This window comes from Sapajus apella, unplaced genomic scaffold, assembly GCF_009761245.1.
Source record: "Sapajus apella isolate SASKATOON/1434 unplaced genomic scaffold, GSC_monkey_1.0 scaffold173, whole genome shotgun sequence".
In the NCBI taxonomy this organism is placed as follows: domain Eukaryota; kingdom Metazoa; phylum Chordata; class Mammalia; order Primates; family Cebidae; genus Sapajus; species Sapajus apella.
Genome location: NW_022437113.1, coordinates 52,240 through 76,609, shown reverse-complemented (window position 1 = coordinate 76,609; position 24,370 = coordinate 52,240). Strand labels below are relative to the sequence as shown.

Here is a 24,370-nt window from a genome sequence, read left to right as displayed (position 1 = left end):
TCAAAAAAAAAAAAAAAAAAAAAAAAAAAAAACAGCTCTGTAAAAGCAGTCCTATCTGCTGGAGGAAGGTGTCAACCAACACACATAACTGAGCATAACAGAGTAGGAAGGGTGGGACCACAACCCTCAAATCGTGGTTAGGAAAGAAGGGATCATTCTTTTTTCTTTTTGGAGACCTCTGTTGCCCAGGCTGGAGTGCAGTAGTGCGATCTCGGCTCACTGCAACCTCCGCCTCCCAGGCTCAGGCGATTCTCCTGCCTCAGTCTCCCGAGTAGCTGGGATTACAGGCGTCTGCCACCGCACCAGGCCAATTTTTATATTTTAGGTAGAGACGGGGTTTCACGATATTGGCCAGGCTGGTCTTGAATTCCTGACCTCAAGTGATCCACCCAATTCGGCCTCCCAAAGTGCTGGGATTACAGGCATGAGCCACTGCGCCTAGCCCAGGATGGCTCTTTTCTTATTTTACAAACCCGGCAGGGCACAGAGGCTCTGAGAACTTCCTTCCTTTCTAAAGAAGCCTCTCGACAGTGAGTGGCGAGACCTCCAACCAGTGACAATGAATTAGTGACAGAGTTCATTTTGTACCATCTCGCAACCACCCACTGAAGAGGCGGGTCTTGTTATGAATGACATTAGGATGAGGAGGCAAAGGGAGACACACTCGGCCACCCACTCAAGATCAGCTAGCCCAGACTTGAACCTGGTGAAAGCCCCGAAGAATGAGTAAAAAATTAAGAGGCAACATTTAGGGGTCCAGGGGCTGCGTCCTTAACCACCAAGATACCCGCCTCGCAAAACCTCCACCTTCAAGAAGCAATCTGTAGGGTCGACTTCCCATCACGATCACCCCCTCGTCCCATCCTCCAGCCCTTTTCCTGGGGTGCTCCCTCGTTCTCTGCTAGCAAAGAGCAGGGTTCCTGGGTCAGGTGACCCAGGTTCAAATCACACGATCCTAGGCTTTCTGTGCCTCCGTTTCCCCAACTATGGAATGGGCAGTTAGCAAAGGGGCTGCTATAAAGGGGCTGAACCGGTTCTAAAGAGGGGAAGGGCCCGATGCAGCGCTGGGCGGCGTTAAATCCTCACGACCGGGGGCCACCCAGAGTTCGGGAGGAATGAATGAACGACTGAACCAATGAGCCTTTCTAGACGCCGCCTGCCGTCTCCCAGCCTCTGAGGGCGAGGAAATGGGGGCGCCGGGCCCCGGAGGCCGCAGCCGGTCACCCAGGCCAACCCAGCTGGGACGCGGCCACCACCGCAGCCAGAGGGCCGAGCCTCCGACGCCATGACGGAGCCCGGGGCGGGCCCCCGAGGCCGAGTCCGTGCCTCCCACCCCGGGACCCACCCACCGACGACGCCAGGGCCCGGGCCTCACCCCGAGACCACCGCGCGCGGAGCCGCCCCCGCCGCCGCCTTAGGCTCCTCACCCGCCGCCGCCGCCGCCGCGCGAGGCGGGGACATGCAAATGAACCAACGGTCTCCGCAGCGCCGCGCCGCGCAGGCGCAAGCAGCCGCTGAGTCCTGGTGCGCAGGCGTGGGCCGCCGCGGCCGGGCTCTTCTGCGCAAGCGCCCTGCCCGCTTCTTCAGGGCGCACGCTCCGGAGGCAATAAATTTCCCTGCGGGGGGGTGGGGGGCGGCAACCACAGTGAGCCTCCGGGAAAGGGAGGCAAAGACGCCACCGTCGCGCACCGAGTGGCCTTGTTGGTTTTACCTTGGTTCGCGATCGCCCTTAGTTACCTCGTGAGCCGCTCACGGGGTTCAGGCAGGCCGACGGAGGACGGCACAGCGCCTGCGCGCGTACGGCGGCCGGAAGGGGCTAGAGGCGGTGCCCTGGGTGACAGCCGCGCGCCCCTCCTTTCCCCACGTGGCCGCGAAGACCTGGTGAGAAGCGGCGGCCGCCGAGCCCTGTGGCGCGGGGAGTGGGGGTGCCGCGGGGTCCGGCTGGCGCAACCCTCGGGGACCTGGTTTGGGGGGAAAACGAATGAATTTTACAGAAGCCTCTTGGGGACAAAATGCGCGGCCTCCCTGGTCTTCGTTTTCTTTTCATTCATTTTATTTATTCATTCAGCACCTGTGTACTGAGTGCCTGCTGCTTGTCAGGCCCGGTCCTAGGCAGGGGGGTCAAGGAGGCTACAGGGTGCAAACAAATAAATGAGTAAATGAACAATGTCGCTGTAGATACAGGTAATGGTGTACAAATAATGGAAGAGTGACGGGACGGGAGAGCAGGGGCTGCTGTTTACCTACAAGTGGTTTTGAAGGTCGTCTCTTGAGTGCTGGGAAGAATGAGAAAGAGGCGGGGAAGAGCAGGTTGGAAGGCTTAGGTAGAGAAAGTGCCAATAAGGAGACTGGGTTTTGTTCTGAGAGACTTGGAAAGCCACTACTGGGTTTTGAGCAGGTGAGTGAGGTGGTGTCAAGGCTCTGGGAGTGACAGGCGAGGCGGCCCTCAGGGGAGGCTGGTCATTGAACCAGAGTAGGTGTGGCTGGTAGAGGGAGATGTGGATAGAGTCTTTTGTTTTTTTTTGTTGTTGTTGTTTGTTTGTTTGTTTTGAGACGGAGTCTTTCTCTGTTGCCCAGGCTGGAGTGCAGTGGCGTGATCTTGGCTCACTGCAACCTCCACCTTCCGGGTTCAAGGGATTCCCCTTCCTCAGCCACCTGAGTAGCTGGGACTACAGGTGTGCACCACCACATCCGGCTACATTTTGTATTTTTTAGTAGAGACAGGATTTTAGTTTCTCCCTGTTGCCCAGGCAGGTCTCAAACTCCTGGCCTCAGGTGATCTGCCCACCTCACTCTGCAAAATGCTGGGATTACAGGCGTGAGCCACCATGTCCGGCCCCCCTTATTTATTTTTTTTCTTTGCAAACAGCCCTGCTGTCGCCAGGCTGGAATGCAGTGGCAAGGTGTCTGCTCGCCACAACCTCCGCTCCCCGGGTTCAAGCAATTCTCCTGCCTCAGCCTGGCTAATTTTTTGTATTTTCAGTAGAGACAGGATTTCACTATGTTGGCCAGGCTGGTCTCAAACTCTTGACCTCAAGTGATCTACCCACATCAGCCTCCCAAAGTGCTAGGTTTATAGGCATGAGCCACCGCCCCTGCCAGCACAGTTTTCTACATGAGCAGAACCTGGCGGAGGGAGGGAAACTGGCTGCCAGTTAGGGGCCTTACCTTCCGTTTTACCCTCAGCATGCCCTGATGGATCATAGGGTCTCGTAATTGTGTTTCCCCCTTTTAGCCTGGGCTGTTCTCCAGGTAATTCTCACTTGGCCGTCCCTAGGCACCGTCTTAGGTGTTCCAAATCTGTACTTTCCTCCCCCAACCCAGCTCTGTGCAAGACTTAGGGGACCTTGGTGGACCTGGCTCAGGGGTGGTCACAGAGCCAGACCTCCCCAACTCAGTTAGCTCAGGAGTGGGTTGAAGCGAGGGTTTGTGGGTTGGGGAGCAGAGGCCAGAGAGCATGGGCTGTCTCTGAGTGGCCAGGAAAGGCAGCTACCTGGAAAGGCTGGTGGAAGCTCCGCAGAGGACTAAGAATCTGAAGTATTTGAGACAGGTGTGAATCAATTTAGGAAGCTTGGCCGGGCGTGGTGGCTCACGCCTGTAATCCCAACACTTTGAGAGGCCGAGGCGGGCGGATCACGAGGTTAGGAGTTCGAGACCAGCCTGGCCAACATGGCGGAACACCCGTCTCTACTAAAAAAAAATAGAAAAATTAGCCGGGCGTGGTGATGCGTGCCTGTAATCTCAGCTACTCAGGAGGCTGAGGCAGGAGAATCGCTTGAACCCAGGAGGCAGAGGTTGCAGCAGGGAGCCAAGATCGCACCACTGCATTCCAGCCTGAGCGACAGAGAGAGACTCCATCTCAAAAAAAATAAAAAAAAAAAAAACAAGAAAGCAAGCTTACTTTGCCAAGGTTAAGGACAGGTTCATGACCTCAGGAGGTCTCAGCATTTGTCTCAGGTGAGCTGAGGGATGACTGTCCTGCACCTGTGAACATCAGCTCTCAATTTACATTGCCAGGGTGAAATTCAGCACAACTGTTTTCGACTAAGAATACTGAGGGCCACAGGGAATTTCCGGGCCTGGCGGGGGTGGTGGGAGTAGAGTCTCCTACTCCTCTCTCCCCACTGAGAAGCTCTTTACATTTCTCCTCCTTCACCTTTGACCTCGGAAATCCATAGCAGCCCTTAAAGAGCTCCCTTTTCTTTTGGGGGAGAAGGGAGAGGGGCCTGTCTGCAAAGGAGTGAGATGGGACTCCTGCATAAACTTGCTAAGTTGCCGCTTAAGCGACAAAGGAAAGGAACAAATAGCTAACATTTATTGAGCTCCTACTGTGTCCACATCCTGTTCTGAGGAATTTATAGGAGTTGGCTGAATTTTTCACTACTGGCTTATGAGGTAGATTCTGTGATTATCTCTGTTTGACACATGAGGGAATTGAAGAAAAGTGGATCTGGCTGGGCACGGTGGCTCACGCCTATAATCCCAGCAGGTTGGGAGGGCAAGGCGGGCAGATCACCTGAGGTCAGAGTTCGAGACCAGCATGGCCAACATGGTGAAACACCATCTCTACTAAAAATACAGAAATTAGCCAGGCGGGGTAGCATGTATCTGGAGGTACTTGGAGGCTGAGGCACGAGAATCATTTGAACCCGGGAGGCAGAGGTTGCAGTGAGCCAAGATTGCACCACTGCATTCTAGCGTGGGCAACAGAGCGAGACTCCATCTCAAAAGAGAAAAGTGGAGGGCCTGGGGACTGGGTTCTGCAGGCTGGAGCCCTCCTCCCCTTAGGCAGTATGCAGTGTGCGGTGGGCATCCGCAGGAACACAGCTGCAACGTGTACATCCCATACCACTACCTGAAAAGAGAAGTGTAGGCCAGAGTGACCTTTTTTTTTTTTCTTTTTTTGTCTTTTGAGACAGGATCTCACTTTGTCACCCAGGCTAGCGTGCAGGGGCACAATCTCTGCTCACTGGAGCCTTGACCTCCCCAGGCTCCCATCTCAGCCTCCTAAATAGTGGACCTACAGGTCTGTGCTACCGCACCTGGCTAATTTTTGTACTTTTTGTAGAGACAGAGTTTCACCATGTGCCCAGGCTGGTCTCAAACTCCTGGCCTCACGTGATCCTCCCGCCTCGGCCTCTCAAAGTGCAGGCCACCATGAGTGGCCTTAAGTGGAAACTTGATAATCAATTCTAGGATGGAAACTTGGTATTACTGCAATAAACAAGGTGGATATATTAAAACAATTTAAATTTAAAAAGTTGTTAACCTCTGTCAGGCTCTGGCCCTAATGCCTGTTCTTCTCTTTGTTCCAAAGGGACGGTGGCAAATGTTAGGTGTTTTGTTTGTTTTGTGCTTAAGATAGAGTCTGACCCTGTTGTCCAGGCTGGAGGGCTATGGCGCGATCTTGGCTCACTGCAACCTCCACCTCCTGGGTTCAAGCGATTCTCCTGCCTCAGCCTCCTGAGTAGCTGGGATTACGGGCATGCACCGCCTCGCCCAGCTAATTTTTGTGTTTTTAGAGAGACAGGGTTTCACCATGTCGGTCAGGCTGCTCTTGAACTCCTGACCTCGTGACCCACCCACCTCAGCCTCCCAAAGAGCTGGATTATAGGCATAAGCCACTGCATCCAGCCAACATTGGGTGCTAATGAACCACTTGCACCCTGTGAAGACCTTCTTGTTAAGATCATCTGCAGCAAGGGTCCCCAACCCCTGGGTCATGGACCCATACTGGTCCAGTGGCCCGTGACCTGTTAGGGCCTGGGCTGCACAGCAGGAGGTAAGCACGGGGTGAGTGAGCGAAGCTTCTTCTGTATTTACAGTGACTCCCCGTCACTTGCATTATATCTGACCTCCACCTCTTGTCAGCTCAGCAATGTGAAATTCTCATAGGAGCACGAACCCTGCTGTGAACTGCTCATGCCAGGGATCTAGGTTCCATGCTCCTGATGAGAATCTAATGCCTGATCTTTCATTGCCTCCCATCACCCCCCAGATGGGACTGTCTAGCTGCCAGAGGACAAGCTGAGGGCTCCCACTGATCCTACATTACAGTGAGTTGTAGAATTATTTCATTATATATTACAATGTAATAATAATAGAAATAAAGTACACAATAAATGTAATGAGCTTGAACCATCCCGAAACCATCCCCACCCCAGCTCCACCATATCCATGGAAAAACTGTCTTCCATGAAACCGGTCCCTTAGGCTAAAAATGTTGGGACCACTGATCTACAGGGTTGGAAGAGAATTGCACAAGGATTTGGTGTTCTTAGCGAGAGTTTTTAATCTATCTATCTATGTATTTATTTATTTATTTTTTAAAGATGGGGTTTCACCATGATGGCCAGGCTGGTCTTGAACTCCTGACCTCAGGTGATCCACCCACCTCAGCCTCCCAAAGTGCTAGGATTATAGGCGTGAGCCACTGCACCCGGCTGCGAGAGTTTTATCTTCCTTAACTCTATGTCCCATCCCCAACTGTCAGGGGGGAAGGTACTGCCTAAGGTTAATGGTCATCTAAGTGCTGATACCTGTCCACTGGTTTCTAGGGTGTACCTGTACTGGGTTTTACTTGTTTATTTTTTTTTTTTTAGATGGAGTCTTGCTCTTGTTGCCCAGGCTGGAGTGCTGTGGCACGATCTCGGCTCACTGCAACCTCCACCTCGTAGGTTCAAGCCATTCTCCTCCCTCAGCCTCCTGAGTAGCTGAGATTACAGGTGCCCCACTGCTTTCTGTTTATTTAGCAGAGACGGGGTTGTGCCATGTTGGCCAGGCTGGTCTTGAACTCCTGACCTCAGGTGATCTGCCTGCCTTGGCCTCTCAAAGTGTTGGGATTACAGATGTGAACCAGTGCGCCTGGCCTTGCTTGTTTATTTTTATTTTATAAGGGGGTTTGTGTACACACACACACACACACACACACACACACACAGTTTTTTTTTTTGAAACAGAGTTTCCGCTTTCTGTGTCTGTGGATTTGCCTGTTCTGGACATTCCATATCATTGGAATTGTGCAATATGAGGCCTTTTGTTTCCGGCTTCTTTGAGGAGGCATCATGTTTTGAGGTCCATCCCCATTGTAGCATGAGTCAGCATCTCATTCCTTTTTCTGGCTGAGTAATATTCCTCTGTGCACATGGACCATTTTGTTTATCCATTCATCTGTTGATAGACTCCCTTTCCTTTTCTTTGTTCTTGTGATTGATTTGTTGAAAACTCTGAGTGTTTGTCCTGTAGTTGACATTCTCTTCCCTAGTTGAGATTTTGCAGATCATGTGCCCATGGTGTTGGTCAGGGTGTCAGAGATGCGCCGTGCAATACCATAGTCACTCATCACGTATGGCTATTTACATGAAAATAAAATAAAATAAAATGACCCCCTCAGCTCCTCAGCCGCACTGCCACACTTCAGCTGTGTGGTAGCCACAGAGGCCAATGGCTGCTGTACTAAGCAGTGCAGATACAGTACGTTTTGTCGTGGCAGGAAGTGGCCTGAATGCATGGTCAGACTCAGGTTTGAGATTCGGGTTTTGAGATCAGATTCGGGCATGCTGACTTCACAGGTGCCTTTTGCTGTTGGTCAGGAGGTAGGCGTTGGCTGGTTTCTCTTTTGAGGACAGCAGGAGACTCAGTTCCTGTCCACCCCTTGTCAGGCTCCCATCAGTTTTACACCTGATGCTTTTGCATCTTGTGAGTTCATTATCTGATTCTCTCCTGTCTCCGCTGATCAGCTGGAATCGGAAGCAGAACTTTTCTTCATTCTCTTTCTATAACCTCGGATCCATTTGTACAAGGGAGGCAGGTTAAATGCTAGATTCTTTTTTTAAAAAAAATATGAATTATTTTAGAGACAGTGTCTCAGGACGTTGACCAGGCTGGTCTTGAACTCCTGAATTCAAGTGATCCTCCCATCTCAGCCTCCTGAGTACTACCTGAGAGTACAAGAGCATGCCACCACTACCCGCTGAGTGCTGGATTCTTGGTTGCACAGATTTTGATTTTTTTTTTTTTTGAGACGGAGTCTCACTGTATTGCCCAGGCTAGAGTGCAGTGGTACTATCTCAGCTCACCGCAACCTCCACCTCCTGGACTCAAGCAATTCTCCTGCCTCAGCCTCCGGAGTAGCTGGGACTACAGGCACGTACCACCAAGCCCGGCTAATTTTTGTATTTTTTAGTAGAAACGGGATTTCATCATATTGGACAAGCTGGTCTCAAACTCCTGACCTTGTGATCTGCCCATCTGAGCCTCCCAAAGTGCTGGGATTATAAGTGTGAGCCACCACACCTGGCCAATTTTTGTATTTTTAGTGGAGAAGGGGTTTAACCAGGTTGGCCAGGCTGGTCTCGAATTTCTGACCTCAGGTGATCTGCTTGCCTGCCTTGGCCTCCCAGAGTGCTGGGATTACAGACGTGAGCCACTACACCCAGCCCAGATTTTGATTTTGATGGGTACTGGATTTTTTTTTTTAATGCTCACTTGTCTCATCTGTAGCTAGCAGGTACCCCTTAGGGTTTGGAAGTGTCCTTGCTATCTGGGCTCACAAGATGCCTCAGGGTTACCTGGCCCATGACCTGCTGGGACCTGGAATCAGCCATTCCTTCAGAAGCCTGGCTCCTTGTTTTTAAAGATTTTATGTAGAGACAGGGCCTCCCCATGTTGCCCAGGCTGGTCTCGAACTCCTGGCCTCAAGCCATCTTCCTGCTCAGCCTCCCAAAGTGCTGGGATTATAGGAGCGAGCCACCTAGCCCTGCCCCTAGCTCCTGTGGGAAATGGTAGAAACCATAGTTGGTGTTAGAGGTATTCAGTCTTACTGTGCTATCGTTTCTTCTAGGCATTTTTAGTTGCAATTACTAGAAAATTCGATTTCTGTTTGCTTAAGAGAAAATACTTGATGAGTTTTTATTGATATTTCCAGTTCAAATATAGGAGTTCTGAGATTTTTTTCTCAACTTTATTGAAGCATACTATGTACTTTTTTTTTTGAGACTCTGGAGTACAGTGGTATGACTTCTGCTCACTGCAACCTCCACCTCCTGGGTTCAAGCCATTCTCCTACCTCAGCCTCCTGAGTAGCTGGGATCACAGGTGCCTGTCACCACACCCGGCTAATTTTTTTTTTTTTTTTTTTGAGCAAAGTCTCACTCTGTTGCCCAGCCTGGGATGCAGTGGTGCGATCTTGGCTCACTGCAACCATGGCCTCCTGGGTCCAAGTGATTCTCCTGCCTCAGCCTCCCGAGTAGCTGGGATTACAGCTGCCCGCCATCACACCTGGCTAATTTTTTTGGTATTTTTTAGTAGAGATGGGGTTTCAGCATGTTGGCCAAGGTGGTCTTCATCTCCTGGCCTTGTGATCCTCCTGCCTCGGCCTCCCAAAGTGCTTGGATTACTGGTGTGAGCCACCGCGACCGGCCTAATTTTTGTATTTTTAGTAGAGATGGGATTTCATCATGCTTGCCAGACTGGCCTCAAAACTCCTGATCTCATGTCATCTACCTGCCTTGGCCTCCCAAAGTGTTGGGATTACAGGTGTGCACCACTGCACCTGGCCAGTATGTATTTAATACAGTGTATGTCTTATACTGTATATGGTACATAAATTATACAAATATATTGCATATGTTTACATTATACAACTTGATTTTTATATGCAGGCAGATTGTGAAATACTCACCTCAATCAGCAGTTACCTTTTTCTTTTTTGTGGTGAGAACACTTAAGATCTACCCTCTTAGCAAATTTCAAGTATATATTACAATGTTGTTAATTATAGGGAGTTCTGAGTTTTCACTTCCTTGATTTTATGATGTTAGAATCTTTTTTTTGTTTTTGTTTTTGAATCAGGGTCTTGCTCTGTTGCCCAGATTGGAGGGCAGTGGTACAACCTCGGCTCACTGTAACCTCGGCCTCCCAGGCTCAAGCGATCCTCCAACCTCAGCCTCCTGAGTAGCTGGGACTACAGGCATGTGCCACAACACCCAACTAATTTTTATTTTTATTTTGATAAGGACAGAGTTTCAGAGTTTCGCCATGTTGTCCAGGCTGGTCTCGAACTCCTGGGCTCAAATGATCCTCCTGCCTCGGCCTCCCAAAGTGTTGGGCTTACAGGCATTGACACCCCGTGCCCAGCCAGAATCTTTTTTTCTTCCATGCTGATTCCTAATAATAATCATTATTATTTGCTACATTCGTAGTAGTTTTAGAATAACATTACTTGTATCATTATATTAAAGATCCACATTTCTTAGATAAAATACAGTAAACTCTGTGTTCTTTTCTGCACTTTTTTTTTTTTTTCAAGGCAGAGTCTCACTCTGTGGCCCAGGCTGGAGTGCACTAGTGTCATCATGGCTCACTGCAGCCTTGACCTCCCAGGCTCAAGCGATCCTCCCGCCTCGGCTTCTTCGAGTGCTGGGATTATAGGCTAAGCCACCACACCTGGCCTCTTCTGTATTTGTAGAAGCTCTAGGGAAGTAGGGATATCACCCTTTCCTGTGATCTAGGTGGGAAGAGTTTCTCCAGGATGGTTGTAGGACTCTGGTCCCTGGTAGATGCTTCCTAAATGGCGTTTTCACAGTGGCCAAGCCCTGCCGTTCCTGCTCACCTTTGAGGTAGCTCTCTCTTTGCCCTAACTTCTCAGCTCCGGAGCACACATCGGCTGCACGCCAGCATCAGTGCAGCGAAGATGGCGTCTAAGCGCATCGCCCAGGAGACCTTTGATGCAGCTGTGCGTGAGAACATCGAGGAGTTTGCAATGGGGCCAGAGGAGGCAGTGAAAGAGGCCGTGGAGCAGTTCGAATCGCAAGGTAGGGCGGTGTGACTGTCACCCGCCATCCATGGCTCTTCGATGCGAGAGCGGTGTAAGGGTCCTACTGCCCTCTGGGGACTGCCACATGCCTGGCACAGAAACCAGGCACCCACTAGGCCTTGTCCCCTCCAGGCTGTGCCCAAGGCAGGCTGGTTATCCTGCTCCCACTTCTCACACGCCCTCTCTGTCCCTGCTTCCACCTCACCCAGATATTCATGGGCTGGATCCTTCTCATGAGTCTCATTTGATCACTTCCTTGAAGAGGCTTTCCCTGACCCTGGCCTGGGAAACAGGACCCCTGCCTCCCTGCGCCACTCTACCCCACCTTGAGCTCCAGAGGCAGAAGCAGGTGTTGGTTACCAGCCTGTGGAAACAGGTGGCATGTTGAAACCGAGCACGGAGGAGTGTGGCATGAGGGGCTGTTTGCAATGGTGTGGGCAGGGTTAGGAGACCACCCCAGCACAACTAGCCATGGCAGAGACCCTGACTGCAGGGAGCAGGAGCCCTGGGCGGGGGTCACCTGACAGGCGCTGGGCCCTGGGGCAGAGGCAGGGAGCTGGAAATGAACACCCCACACTCCCCTCCTCCAGTCCCCATCTCAAGTTCACTTCCGCATTGAACAAACCCAGGGTCCAGCCTCAGAGGTCGGCCTCTCAGGCACAGTGCTGTGTAGATCCTAGACAGGGCCAGTGGGACAAGCAAAAGCATCCAGGATGGCAAGGGCTCCCGTGGGGGTGCCAGCAGAGGCAAGAATCAGCCAGAACCAGGAGAGATGGGAGCCCCAAGGGAGAAGGCCATGGAGTCCCTCCCTTCCCTACCAAGCCCCCCAGGCAGCATTGGCACCTTACCACACAGACATCATGGCCTGTCGCGACGGCCTTGCATGACAGCGGCCTCACTAGCACTCTGCTCCCTTTGGCTGTCCCATGGCCCAGTGGCGGAAGCACCCAATACCTTCTACCCGCTGTGTTGATGTGGCTTGGGCGGGAATGGGCAGGTGGGAGGCTTCTGGCTTGGGGTGGTCCCAGCAGAAGGGTCCTGAGGTGTGATTTCAGCACACCCACAGGGATGACAGCTGTCGCTTGCTTTCTGACCCCTGTGTGCTTACTCTCCCCGCGCCCAACAGGGGTTGATCTGAGCAACATCGTAAAGACAGTGCCTAAAGTCTCTGCAGATGGACCCCAGGAGCCCACACATGACGTCCTGCAGGTAGGAGTGGGCAGCCCACACAGTAGGTCCCCTGTCACCTGTGTCTGGGGGCACCTCTGTCCTGTTTCCTGGATGGCAGAGTGCAGGCTCTGACGGTCAAGGCCTGCCCAGCGTGTCCAGGCAAGCTTGTTTGCAGCCAGGTTTCCCTGAGTCCATGTCTGAGGATGGCATGCCCTCTGATGCAGGGGACAAGCTTCACACGCGTCACGTACACTGAAATCAGCTGGACGGCTTGCTTGTCCCTGATGCTGGGAGCCCAGAGTCAGGGACACCATAGAGGGGCCTCTCTGGCTTCCCAGAGACAGATGGACAGGAATCAGAGGACGAGACAGTGGGCTCACAGTAAGGCTGTCACTTACTGAGCACCGACTGTTACTGGCACTTTCCACCCAGTCCGTTAGCACTGAAGCTCACCTGTGAGGTAGGTGGTGTCATTCCTGCCTTCGAGGTGGGGAAACAGGCCAGAAGCTGACACTTACCTCTCCAGAGACCCGACAAGGAAGGTAAAAGAAGTTCACTGCGACCTTACGGTCGCCCATCAAACTCTATAGGACAGCAGAAGGCTCCAGCGTCTGAACCAGCTGTGGGCCTGCTTCTGTGCAAGGTGCTTTCTCCCTGCCTTCCCAGTCATTGTTCAGACAGCGCGTGCAAGGCTGGGATCTCCCCGTTGTACAGATGGGGACGTTGAGATCCAAAGAGAAAAAACGTCATTTGCCCGGGAGCTGGAGGTGCAGTGATCGGGGAGGAAGCTGGAAGAGACAGCTCTGGGTATAATTCCAGCTCGCCTAAGGCATGAGACTGACTTCTGTCTACCTCAGGGTCCTGGCCTCTCCTGGCTTGAGGAGGTCTTGTGAAAATTGCCTCGTTGCTGTTAGTTTCCTTTTTGCCTTTCTTGCTTAATAAGGATTAATTTATTTTGTTATTTGTTTATTTTTTGAGACAAAGTCTCGCACTGTCACCCAGGCTGGTGTGCAGTGGCTCAATCTCAGCCCACTCAGGCATGAGCCACCATGCCAAGCTAAGAATTTTATTTGTAGTTTACACACCCCTGCTAACATAGTAATTCCTTGTGAAAAACTTGGTAGTTCTAACTCCAGTACGGTGCATTCTCAAAGGCATTTCTGTCAGGAGCTTTTCAAGTTTCTTGGAGGATTTCTGCTGAAATGCTACACGGCTGTTATGTAAAATATTCATAAAAACATTTACCATTGTAACCATTTTTTTTTTTTTGAGACGGAGTCTCACACTCTTACCCAGGCTGTAGTGCAGTGGCGTGATCTTGGTTTACTGCAATCTCTGCCTCCTGGGTTTAAGCAGTTCTCCTGCCTCAGTCTCCCAAGTAGCTAGGACTACAGGCGTGTGCCACCACGCCCAGCTAATTTTGTATTTTTAGTAGAGATGGGGTTTCACTATGTTGGCCAGGATGGTCTTATCTCCTGATCTCGTGTGATCTGCCCACCTTGGCCTCCCAAAGTGCGGGGATTACAGGCGTGAGCCACTGCGCCCGCCGGGCCCCATTGTAACCATTTTTTTTTTTGTATTTTTAGTAGAGACAGGGTTTCACCATGTTGACCAGGACGGTCTTGATCTCTTGACCTCGTGATCCACCCGCCTCGGCCTCCCAAAGTGCTGGGATTACAGGCTTGAGCCACCGCGCCCGGCCTGTAACCATTTTTAAATGTATCAGTGTCATTAAGTACATTCACAATGTTGTGTAACCATCACAACCATCCATCTCATCTTGCAAAACTGAAACAAACTCCTTGTTCCTCTTCCCCTCAGTTCCTAGTAGCCACCATTCTACCTTCTGTTGCTGTAAGTTTGACTACTCCAGGGACCTCATATAAATGGAATCACGGGCCGGGCGCCATGGCTCACACCTGTAATTGCAGCACTTTGGGAAACCGAGGTGGATGAATCACTTTGAGATCAGGAGTTCGAGACCAGCCTGGCCAACATGGTGAAACCCCGTCTCCACTAAAAATACAAAAATTATCCAGGTGTGGTGGCACATGCGTTAGTCCCAGCTACTCAGGAGGTTGAAGTGGGAGGGTTGCGTGAACCTGGGAGGTGGAGGTTGCAGTGAGCTGAGTTGGCACCACTGCACTCCAGCCTGGGTTACAGAGGGAGACTCCATCTCAAAAAAATTTTATTTAATAAATGGAATCACAGTATTTGTTTTTTGATGACTTTTATTTCACTTAGCATAATATGCTAAAGGTACATCCATGGTATACTATGTGCCTGAATTCGTTTTGATTTTTTTTTTTTTTTTTTGAGACAGTCTTGCTCTGTCACCCAGGCTAGAATATAATCGCATGATCTCAGCTCACTGCAATCTCCATCTCCTGGGTTCAAGTCATTCTCCTGCCTCAGCCTCCCAAGTAGCTGGGATTATAGGCACACGCCACTGCTTCCAGCTAATTTTTTTTTTAATTTTTAGTAGAGGTAAGGTTTCACCATGTTGGCCAGGCTGGTTTTGAACTCCTGACCTCAGCTTCAAAAGTGCTGGGGATAGGCCGGGCGCGGTGGCTCAAGCCTGTAATCCCAGCACTTTGGGAGGCTGAGGCGGGTGGATCACAAGGTCAAGAGATCGAGACCATCCTGGTCAACATGGTGAAACCCCGTCTCTACTAAAAATACAAAAAATTAGCTGGGCATGGTGGCGTGTGCCTGTAATCCCAGCTACTCAGGAGGCTGAGGCAGGAGAATTGCCTGAACCCAGGAGACAGAGGTTGCGGTGAGCCGAGATCGCGCCATTGCACTCCAGCCTGGGTAACAAGAGCGAAACTCCATCTCAAAAAAAAAAAAAAAAGTGCTGGGGTTACAGGCGTGAGCCACTGCACCCAGCCTACATGCCTGAATTTCTTCCCGTTTGAAGGCCGGATATGTTCCACTGTGTGAATAGTATTTGATTATTCATTCATCTGTTGATGGACACTTGGGTTGTGTCTACCTCTTGGCTCTCATGAATAATGCTGCTGTGAACATGGGTGTACAGGTATCTCCTTGAGATTCTGCTTTATTATTTATTATTTATTTATTTTTTTTGAGGCAGAGTCTTGCTCTGTTTCCCAGGCTGGAGTGCAGTGGTGCAATCTTGGCTCACTGCAACCTCCACCACCCAGGTTCAAGCAATTCTTCTGCCTCAGCCTCCTGAGTGGCTGGAACAACAGGTGTGTGCCACCACGCCCAGCTAATTTTTGTTGTTTTAGTAGAGATGGGGTTTCACCACATTAGCCAGGCTGGTCTCGAGCCCTTGACCTTGTGATCCTCCCCCCTCAACCTCCCAAAGTGCTGGGATTACAGGTGTGAGCCACCACGCCTGGCCTGAGACTCTGCTCTCTGTTCTCTTGGGTGTGTCCCCAGAAGTGGAACTACCGGATCATACGGTAATTCTATGTTTGATTTTCTTTTTTTGCTCCGTGTGCTGCCCAGTCTGGTCTTCAACTCCTGGGCTCAAGCGATCCTCCTGCCTTGGCTTCCCAAAGTGCTGGGGTTACAGGCATGAGGCACCGCGCCTGGCTCCTGTGTAGGTCTGAATTGCATTTTCCCTAATGATTAGTGATACTGAGCATCTTTTCCTGTATTAGTGGCCATTCGTATATATTCTTTGTAGTAATGTCTATTCTAGTCATGCACTCTGATGTTAACTTATTTTTTTTCAGTTCGAATCCCATTTTAGCAAAAAATGTATTTTTTTAAATTTCCTATTGCATTGTTACATACACTCAGGTCCACATATCTGAGCTCAGTGAGGATTATCAGATAGGCTTCTTTGTTTCTCACGTCTGTCAATGCCAAATCAAAGCCCTTTGGGCTGGTGGTTTCCTTTGAACCACCCTGACTCAGTCTGGGTGCAGTTAATCTCACAAGCTCCAGGCTCACAGATTCATCTTTGGCTCATGCCGAAACATGCCCCATGGTCATGTAGTTGAATGGCAGCTAAACTTATCTGACCTGTGTAATGTGTTTTATTATTTTTTCCCCAGTGGCTTAGAGTCAAATTTGGGTAAATCAGCTCTCTGTACAGTGTAACTGCATTTGGCAGGTGCTCAGTAAATGTCTGTGGAGTGAATGAGAGAGATGAAAGAAGACATCAGGATGGGCATGTCTGGTGAATGTGGCTTTCTCCTTCCTTGGGGAGCTGAGCACTGATGGGTGTGCCAGTTTGTTACAGCTGTGTGACAAGCAACCCAAAACAACAGGCATCTTATTGCTTCTTGTGATTCTGCCTGGTTGGGCTCAGCTGGATGGTTCTTCTGCTGGTATTGCTTGGGGCCTCTTGATAGCAGGTAGGGCTGGAATGTTTAATATGTCGGCATTTATATGTGCAATCCCTCTATAGGGACACTGAGTTGTCTAGGTGGTTGGGGTGTGTAAGTGTGTATGTGTGTGTGTGTATCTTCACCCTATGGCCTCTGAAACTCAAAGCTCCTAGAAGCACAGGTCTGGAAATTGCCAGAGCTATAACTGGCCCCACATCACTTCCACTGCAGGCCCAGATTGCAGGGGAGGGAATCTTGCAGGGATCCAGACACTGTTACTGTGACCCTGGGCTCCTCTTGCCTGAGCTGACACTGAGGTTTCTCCCATGTCTCCTAGACACTCAGTGACCTACAGGAGTCTGTGGCCAGCTCTCGCCCCCAGGAAGTGTCAGCACACCTCACCCGCTTCTGCGACCAGTGCAAGCAGGACAAGGCCTGCTGCTTCCTGGCAGCCCAGAAAGGGGCCTACCCCATCATCCTTGCTGCCTGGAAGCTGGCCACTGCAAGTGACCAGGGCCTTCTGCTCCAGTCCCTCAATGCCCTGTCAGTGCTGACTGATGGCCAACCAGACCTCCTGGACACCCAGGGCCTGCAGCTGCTGGTGGCCACACTGGCCCAGAATGCCAACAAGGCCGACCTGACCTGCTCTGGGATCCGCTGTGTACGTCATGCTTGCCTGAAACATGAACAGAATCGGCAAGACCTGGTGAAAGCCGGCGTGCTGCCCCTGCTGACTGGCGCCATTGTCCATCATGGCCACCACGCCAACGTGGTCAGAGAGGCCTGCTGGGCCCTGCGTGTCATGACCTTTGATGACGACATGCGTATGTCCATTAGCCACGCCCACAACCACGCCAAGATGATTGTGCAGGAGAACAGAGGCTTGAAGGTGCTGATTGAAGCCACCAAAGGTAGGAGTTAGGGGTCAACACAAGCCAGTGAATGAAGGTGGGCAGGCCAGCTGTGACCAGAGTTGAGGGTCAGTGCTCAGGACTGCTTCAGGCACAGCAGGCTCCAGGCTCCACTCGCCTCTTGGGTTAGAGCCACCTCTAATGGCAGCCCTTGTGAAGAATGTCCTCATGCTTTCTAGCCTGGAGAATTCCAGGCCAGCACTCATGGGCCAGGAACAGGTGACAATCCCATCTCTGGAGCTGTCTAGGGATAGGGCTTGCTGTGTCCACCTCCAGAGACAGAGAGGGGAAGGGGAAGCTCCCCAGAGAGAAATAAGAGGACCGGGGGAGGCTGGCTGGCACGCACCGTGGCAGTCTCAGATGGACGTGTGCACGTGTGATCATATTTAGCCACAGATCCTTAGGCACATTCACGTGTCTTGCTCCAGGGTGACTGGCCCTGGGAGGTAACGGTGCTGACTGTGAGACCCTTAAGCTTCCGTCCCCACCCCTAGCCCCATCCCATCCACTGAACCCACCAGAAAAGTCCTGATTGGGGGCCAGCACACAGAAGGTGTCAGAGGGATGAGTTCCGCTCCTGCCTGTCCCGTGGCTCTGGGTCTGTGGCCGGGCCTGTGTGGGGGTTCTGGCTGTGTCTACTGAGGAGGTCGGCCCACCTCAGTCTCCCTTCCATACCTCCAGCAGGTCTGAAAATGGATCCTGACCATCTGCAAAGTCAGGCTGCTTTTCTGGGAGGTGGCCCACACCTTTCTTGTTTTATTTATAAGAGCTCCAATCAGGTTTCTACCAGAGAAACAGGATATGTATCTATGAAGGGACTTTTTGGTAAGGAATGGGCTCATGGCCGGGCACCGTGACTCATGCCTGTAATCCCAGCACTTTGGGAGGCCAAGGTGGGCAGATCACAAGGTTAGGAGTTCAAGACCAGCCTGACCAACATGGTGAAACCCTGTCTCTAATTTAAAAAAAAAAAAAAAAAAAAAAAAAGGAATGGGGCTCATTTAATTGTGGGCTGGCAAGTCGGTACTCCATAGGGCAGGCCAGAAATTCCTGGGCAGTCCCCTTCTCGGGCAGACTCCTTTGTTTGCTTCCAAGGACTTCAGCCGATTGAATGAGTCCTGTTCACATTGATCAGGGTCATCTCAGTTCAACTGGGCCGGGCATGGTGGCTCACGCCTGTAATGCCAGCACCTTATGAGGCTGAGGTGGAAGGTTTGTTTGGGCCCAGGAGTTCAAGACCAGCCTGGGCAACAGGACGAAACCACTTTTGGATTTGTAAAAATTGCTGGGCATGGGGGTGTGCTCCTGTAGTCCCAGTTACTTGAGAGGCTGAGGCATGAGGATCCCTTGAGCCCAGGAAGCAGAAGTTGGGGTGAGCCGAGATCATGCCACTGCACTCCAGCCTAGGCGACAGAAGGAGACGGCACTCAGTAGTAATTATAATACTGGTAATAAAAGATAGCTGATTGTGGATGGTAACCATGTGGACAGAATACCTCCATGGCAACACCTAGGTTGGCATTGGGTGGAACTGCAGGGGCTACAGGTGGCCACAGGAACCGACTTTCACAGAGGCCTGTGTAGATGCAGGACCTTAGCCCTCTCGGCCTGAGTGCCACCTCTGCTTCCTGGCGCAGCGCCTCTGAGCTCCATCTGTGGCCTCTGCGTTCAGTTTTGCCCACGTCAGCCCGGTCCGTATGCATCCCTCTATGGTTTTGGAGTTTTCTGTTGCACTTAGAAAAACCATTCCTACCCTATGATCATAAAAATAGTCTCAGATGTCTTTTTTTTTTTTTTTTAAGCGCTATTACGGTTTTCTTTTTTTAGGTGAGACCATCAGTTGGTGTGGTATTTTTTTAGGGCATGATGGAAAGAAGGGGGTGGAGGGGCACATTCTCAAGTCGTTCCAGCAGCCAGCAGGGGGCACTGCAGGCCCAGGCAGCCCCTGGTGGTTTTCCTGGGGCCTTCCTGGTGCCGGTGGCCACCGCAGTAGGCAGAAGGGCTGAACTTTTCCAGTGGAGCAGGGTCCCCACCAAACCAGAGTGCCCTGTGGCTGCTTCTTCCCGCCCCCACCACCACTGCCTCCTCCTGTCCCTGCAGCGTTCCTGGATAACCCTGGCGTCCTGGGCGAGCTCTGTGGAACCCTGTCCCGCCTGGCTGTCCGCAACGAGTTCTGCCAGGAGGTCGTCGACCTCGGGGGCCTGAGCATCCTGGTGTCCCTGCTGGCTGACTGCAATGACCACCAGGTGGGGGCTCAGAGCCGCGTTTGGGTGTGAAACCCCCCTGGCCCAGTGCACGCTGTCCCTCTGGGCCCCAGTCAGCTGACGAGCCACACTCAGAACAAGCTGGCCCCGCCTGCCAATCTCGGAACCAAGGTGCAATTTTTCTTTTCACTGACCCAAGGGCAGTGAAGATCGAGGGGGAAACAAACCCTCCTGCCCTCCCTTACTGTCCTTTGTACCAGGAAAAGGATGCTGGGAGGCACAGGGTGTCAGCCAAGACTGGGATACTTGGGTTAGTTCCCAAACCTCTCTGCCTCAGTTTCCCTATCTGCAGAATAGGGCAGGGTCCTCTACTCATCACTCTGTTTAGCAGCCCTTATCAAGCCCTTCGCCCTGTGCCCTCCCACAGCAGGGAGCGAACCAACAGGTGCCTCCCTGTCCAGCTGCAGCTGCAGGAAAGCCCCCGGGTGTGCCATGGTCCTACGCCTCCAGGCCCAGCTGGTGACATCAGCCAGCCTCCTTCTGTGCAGGTGGCTGGCAGCTAAATGGGAACCAACTTCAGCAAATGAACGGATGCATTTTGCCCTGCACTCCTGGGCAGTCGGGCCGGGGCCCTCAGCTTCCCCATCAAGGGGATCAGCGGTCTCGATAGCATTTCATCCGCTCTCCTCAGTGCAGGATGGTCCGTGCCCACCCTGGGTCTGTGGCCATGGCCAGGGGGACCCTGTGCTCTGATGGCCGGCCTGAGTCACATGCCCCCTCCGCCCCCGTGGGGCTGGGGGATCGAGTCACCTAGATGGTACTGTTTGGACACAGGCGGCCTGAGCCACAGGCATCTGTCACCCTTCTCGTTGGAGTCACACCCTGCAGTCACACCATACCTGTTGGTCAAATAGCAAGCAGCCTCAGATTCTCCCACAACCCAGCAGCCTGGCTGGGGTGACCGGGCCTGTCCCTCATGCAGGAGCTCGTGAAGCAGTTGCTGAGTGCCCTGCGAGCCATTGCAGGCAACGACGACGTAAAGGACGCCATCGTCCATGCTGGCGGGATGGAGTCCATCGTGGCTGCCATGACCCGGCACCTGGCCAGCCCCCAGGTACCCACCTCAGGGGCACACAGAGTAGCCGGGCGGTGGCTGGGTCCCGGTTCCGTTTCTTTATCTGCATGAAGATCTATTCCCCTGCAGGGCCAGGGCAGGGCGGGTGAAGGTCACGGGCGCTAGCTCTCAAGTGCTGACCTGCGTGTGCGTGACTCTGGGTGTCCCGGAATTATCACCAGCACCCTGCAAAGGTCTGACCAGGGCTAGTGCCCTTGTCACCCCGATATTTGTGTCATGCTGCCATTGTGCTGTTACTACACAGGAGCTGCCGGAGACCCTCGGAGGGGAGGCTGCAGGGCGTTCACCAGGGTTGGTGGCCACAGCAGGATGTTGGGGGCAGGTCTGTCCACTGCATCTCAGCCTTCCCGTGACTGTCCCCTGCAGGTGTGTGAGCAGAGCTGCGCGGCTCTGAGCGTCCTGGCCCTGCGTAAGCCCAACAACAGCCGCATCATCGTGGAGGGTGGCGGGGCTGTGGCAGCACTGCAGGCCATGAAGGCGCACCCGCAGGAGGCCGGCGTGCAGGTGGGCAGGGCATGGGATGGGGCGGGCGGGATGGGGCGGGGTGTACAGATAGGTGCAGAGGGGGCATGGGAACAGGTATGGCATGCGGGTGGTGGTGGGGCAAAGGCTCAGTCCCGGTCCCTGTCCCTGCCCCTGTCCCTGCCCCTGTCCCTGCCACAGCTGAACCCCACAGGGCCGGCTTCCTTCTGTCTTCCAAAACGTGCTGAATTCTGCCTGCAGCTGTCCCCTTTTCTGCCTCTTTTTTTCTGCATTTAATTTCCTTTTGGGGGAGGGAGGAGTTCGGAGGTGCTTTCTGGTGAAACCCCAGAAAGAAAGCTGTAACACAATCTCCTTTCTTTTCTTTGAGACAGTCTTACTCTGTCACCCAGGCAGGAGTGCAGTGGTGCCATCTCGGCTCACCGCAGTCTCCACCTCCCAGGTTCAAGCGATTCTCCTGTCTCAGTCTCTGGAGTAGCTGGGATCACAGGCATGTGCCACCATGCCGGGCTAATTTTTGTATTTTTAGTAGAGACGAGGTTTCGCCATGTTGTCCAGGCTGGGCTCGAACTCCTGACCTTAGGTGATCCACCCACCTCTGCCTCCCAAAGTGCTAGGATTACAGGTGTGAGCCACCTCATCCTTAATCTCCTATTTTTTTTCAAGAAGCATTCTTGCTGTGTCCCCCAGGCAGGAGTACAGTGGCACGATCTTGGCTCGCTGCAACCTCTGCCTCCCGGCTTCAAATGATTCTCCTGCCTCAGTCTCCTGAGTAGCTAGGATTACAGGCACACACCACCATGCCCGGCCAATTTTTGTGTTCTCAGTAGAGACGGGGTCCCATGTTGGCCAGGCTAGTCTCAAACCCTTGATCTCATGATCCAACCCCAAAGTGCTGGGATTACAGGCGTGAGCCACCGCACCCAACCAGTCTCCTTTCTTAACAGTCCTTGTAGAGACATCTGTGGGGGAGAAGGTGGGGAAGTGCAGATAGGGATTTCAGAGAGGTTCCAGTCCCTCCTTGGGCTGCTGGTCTGAGTTCTGGGTGTGGGACACCTTGTCCACACTTCCCTGGCTGAACCCAGACTCCTCTTGCAGCCTCCGGGGCCGTCCTTGCCACCCCACTTCCAGCGTAGGGTCCTTGGACGCACCAGGCTGGGACCCACAGGGGCCTTTGTTCTCGCTGGCTCTTACTCTGGGACACCGTCCCTTGGCTGGCCTGTCCTTTTGTCCACTTCTGGCCACCCTGGCCAGCAGCTCCCCACTCCGCATGCGCTTCCCATCTGCTTTCCCGCTGGTGGTGGGAACCACCCTGGGACGCTTCCAGGCAGCACCCCGCACCCACCCACAACAGGTGCACAGGGCACAAATGTCCACCGAACGGGTAAGGATGTAGTTGACAGATGCCTGTGTACAACCACTCTCTTCTTGTGGCCTCCCTGCCCCCCTTGCCCTAGGGCCCCTTCTTAGCTCTGTACCAGCCTCAGGGAATGTCCGACTCACCAACTCTGAGGCTGGGAGTTCCATACCCAGAGGATCGATCCCGGAGCTACCCTGATCCTGTTTCCTTGCCTGGGAGTTGGGGACATTAGCCTCGCCTCCTGGGGCTGCCAAGAGGGTAAAGTGAAGAGATGGGTCTAACTTGATACAGTATAGGCAGCTGCTGGATATCTGCTGTTGTCATGATCACCCCCATCTTGTTATGATGAAGACCCTGAGGTCAGAGTGGACCCCACCCCGAAGCTGCATCTGGCAGCTCACAGCTGCTTTCTTCTCCAGAAACAGGCTTGTTTGCTGATCCGAAACCTGGTGTCCCGCAGCCGGGCCTTCTCGAAGCCCATCCTGGACCTGGGGGCTGAGGCACTCATTACAAAGGCCCAGTCGAACCACCGCAGCTGTGAGGATGTGGCCAAGGCCGCCCTGCGGGACCTGGGTTGCCATGTTGAGTTCCAAGAACTGTGGACTGGCCAGAGGGGCCACCTGGCGCCATGACCCCAGGCTCAGTCTGGGCTGCGACTCAGGAATGGAGGTAGATCCATGTCCGCCACTGTCCCCTATTAGTTTCGTCCCCTTCACAGTAAGAAGTGTTTTCCAACAGGCCCTAGGTAAAGGGTCAGCAGAGTGGGGAGCCTTGTGGGGGCATTTACACAGAAGGAAGCAGCCCCCACATCCCAGCCACTCCTGGGTCCCGGCCTTGCCTCTCAGCTAGCAGCACAGACACCACTGTCCTGCTCCTCCCCCTGGCCCCATGCCCTACCAGCAGGGGCAAAGGGCACGTCCCATCGCTCACTGCCCTGTCTGAAATGTGGCAGCCACTGTGGGCCAGGCTCAGGGAAGGGCAGACGATTCTGGCAGGGTTGGGCTCCCTGGCACAGGCTGCCTGCTGCAGCTTCCTGCAGACCTCTGCTCCTCGTTTTCCTCACCTGTAAAATGGGTCTCAGATGCTGTGCCCTGCTTGACCTCAGCTTGTCTCTCTGGGTCCTGGGCCCAGCCAGGGTACCTGACAATAAAAGATCATTGAGTGAACAGTGGAGGGGTCTCTTCCATAGCTCGGCTGGGCATGGGGGACCGCAGCCGGTGGCCTCAGTGTGTGGGGGAGGGCAAACATTTGGGCGGAGGGCCATGGACTCACTGAGGACAGCAAAGGGGTTTTGAGAACACCCTGGGATATGTGATCCACTGTCCCCCTCAGACAGGCAGGCGCTGAGGCCATGGTCAGGATCACTGTTTCTGAGGTGCGCCACCTGCAGGACCGGAGGGCTCCACGTTCATCCTCACTCCACCGTGGCCTTGAGCTAGTGATGGAACCTCTCCCACCCTCAATATGCTCCTCTGAAAGTGGGAGTGAGCAGAGATAGATCTCCCTCCGGGAGGTCTTGGGCCAGGCTGAGCACGTGAGGCGTGCCCAGTTGTCTTAGGCTGAGTGTCCTAGATAGCCAGCCTGTTGTCTCTGAGCCTTGATTTCGCCATCTATAAGATAGATGTCGGCTGGGCGTGATGGCTCATGCCTGGAATCCCAGCACTTTGGGAGGCTGAGGTGGGTGGCTCACTTGAGGTCAGAAGTTCGAGACCAGCCTTGCCAACATTGTGAAACCTTGTCTGTACTAAAAAAAAAAAAAAAAAAAAAAGGCCGGGCGCGGTGGCTCAAGCCTGTAATCCCAGCACTTTGGGAGGCCGAGGCGGGTGGATCACGAGGTCAAGAGATCGAGACCATCCTGGTCAACATGGTGAAACCCCGTCTCTACTAAAAATACAAAACATTAGCTGGGCATGGTGGTGCGTGCCTGTAATCCCAGCTACTCAGGAGGCTGAGGCAGGAGAATTGCCTGAACCCGGGCAGCAGAGGC

General features: G+C 52.9%; 2 protein-coding genes across 10 annotated transcripts in view; one reads left to right on the top strand and one right to left on the bottom strand.

Moving 5' to 3' along the window:
- Positions 1–1,602, bottom strand: part of SUGP2 (SURP and G-patch domain containing 2) — a 43,192-nt gene extending 41,590 nt beyond the window's left edge. For 4 of the 7 annotated variants that reach the window (XR_004265342.1, XR_004265343.1, XM_032267885.1 and 1 more), the window contains exon 1: positions 1,428–1,602. Coding sequence is in view for 2 of the 7 variants with exons in the window: in XM_032267885.1 (XP_032123776.1) it covers positions 1,428–1,461 (34 nt within the window). In the remaining 5 variants the exon portion in view is untranslated. Of the gene's footprint in view, positions 1–1,375 lie in introns of all 7 variants that reach the window. The other 3 variants (XR_004265344.1, XM_032267887.1, XM_032267888.1) reach the window with 1 other exon arrangement.
- Positions 1,603–1,675: 73 nt separating this feature from the next.
- ARMC6 (armadillo repeat containing 6) lies at positions 1,676–23,551 on the top strand. 3 transcript variants are annotated; one of them, XM_032267889.1, is made up of 8 exons: positions 1,676–1,881; positions 10,649–10,814; positions 11,943–12,025; positions 16,631–17,204; positions 19,305–19,450; positions 20,391–20,522; positions 20,910–21,047; positions 22,803–23,551. In XM_032267889.1, exons 2-8 carry the CDS (start codon positions 10,694–10,696, stop codon positions 23,013–23,015), a joined length of 1,407 nt encoding a protein of 468 aa, XP_032123780.1. In that variant the 5' UTR covers positions 1,676–1,881; positions 10,649–10,693; the 3' UTR covers positions 23,016–23,551. The 3 variants fall into 3 exon arrangements, with proteins under 3 accessions (XP_032123780.1, XP_032123782.1, XP_032123781.1); XM_032267890.1 differs by lacking the exon at positions 1,676–1,881 and adding an exon at positions 1,928–2,184; XM_032267891.1 differs by lacking the exon at positions 20,910–21,047.
- Positions 23,552–24,370: the final 819 nt, after the last annotated feature.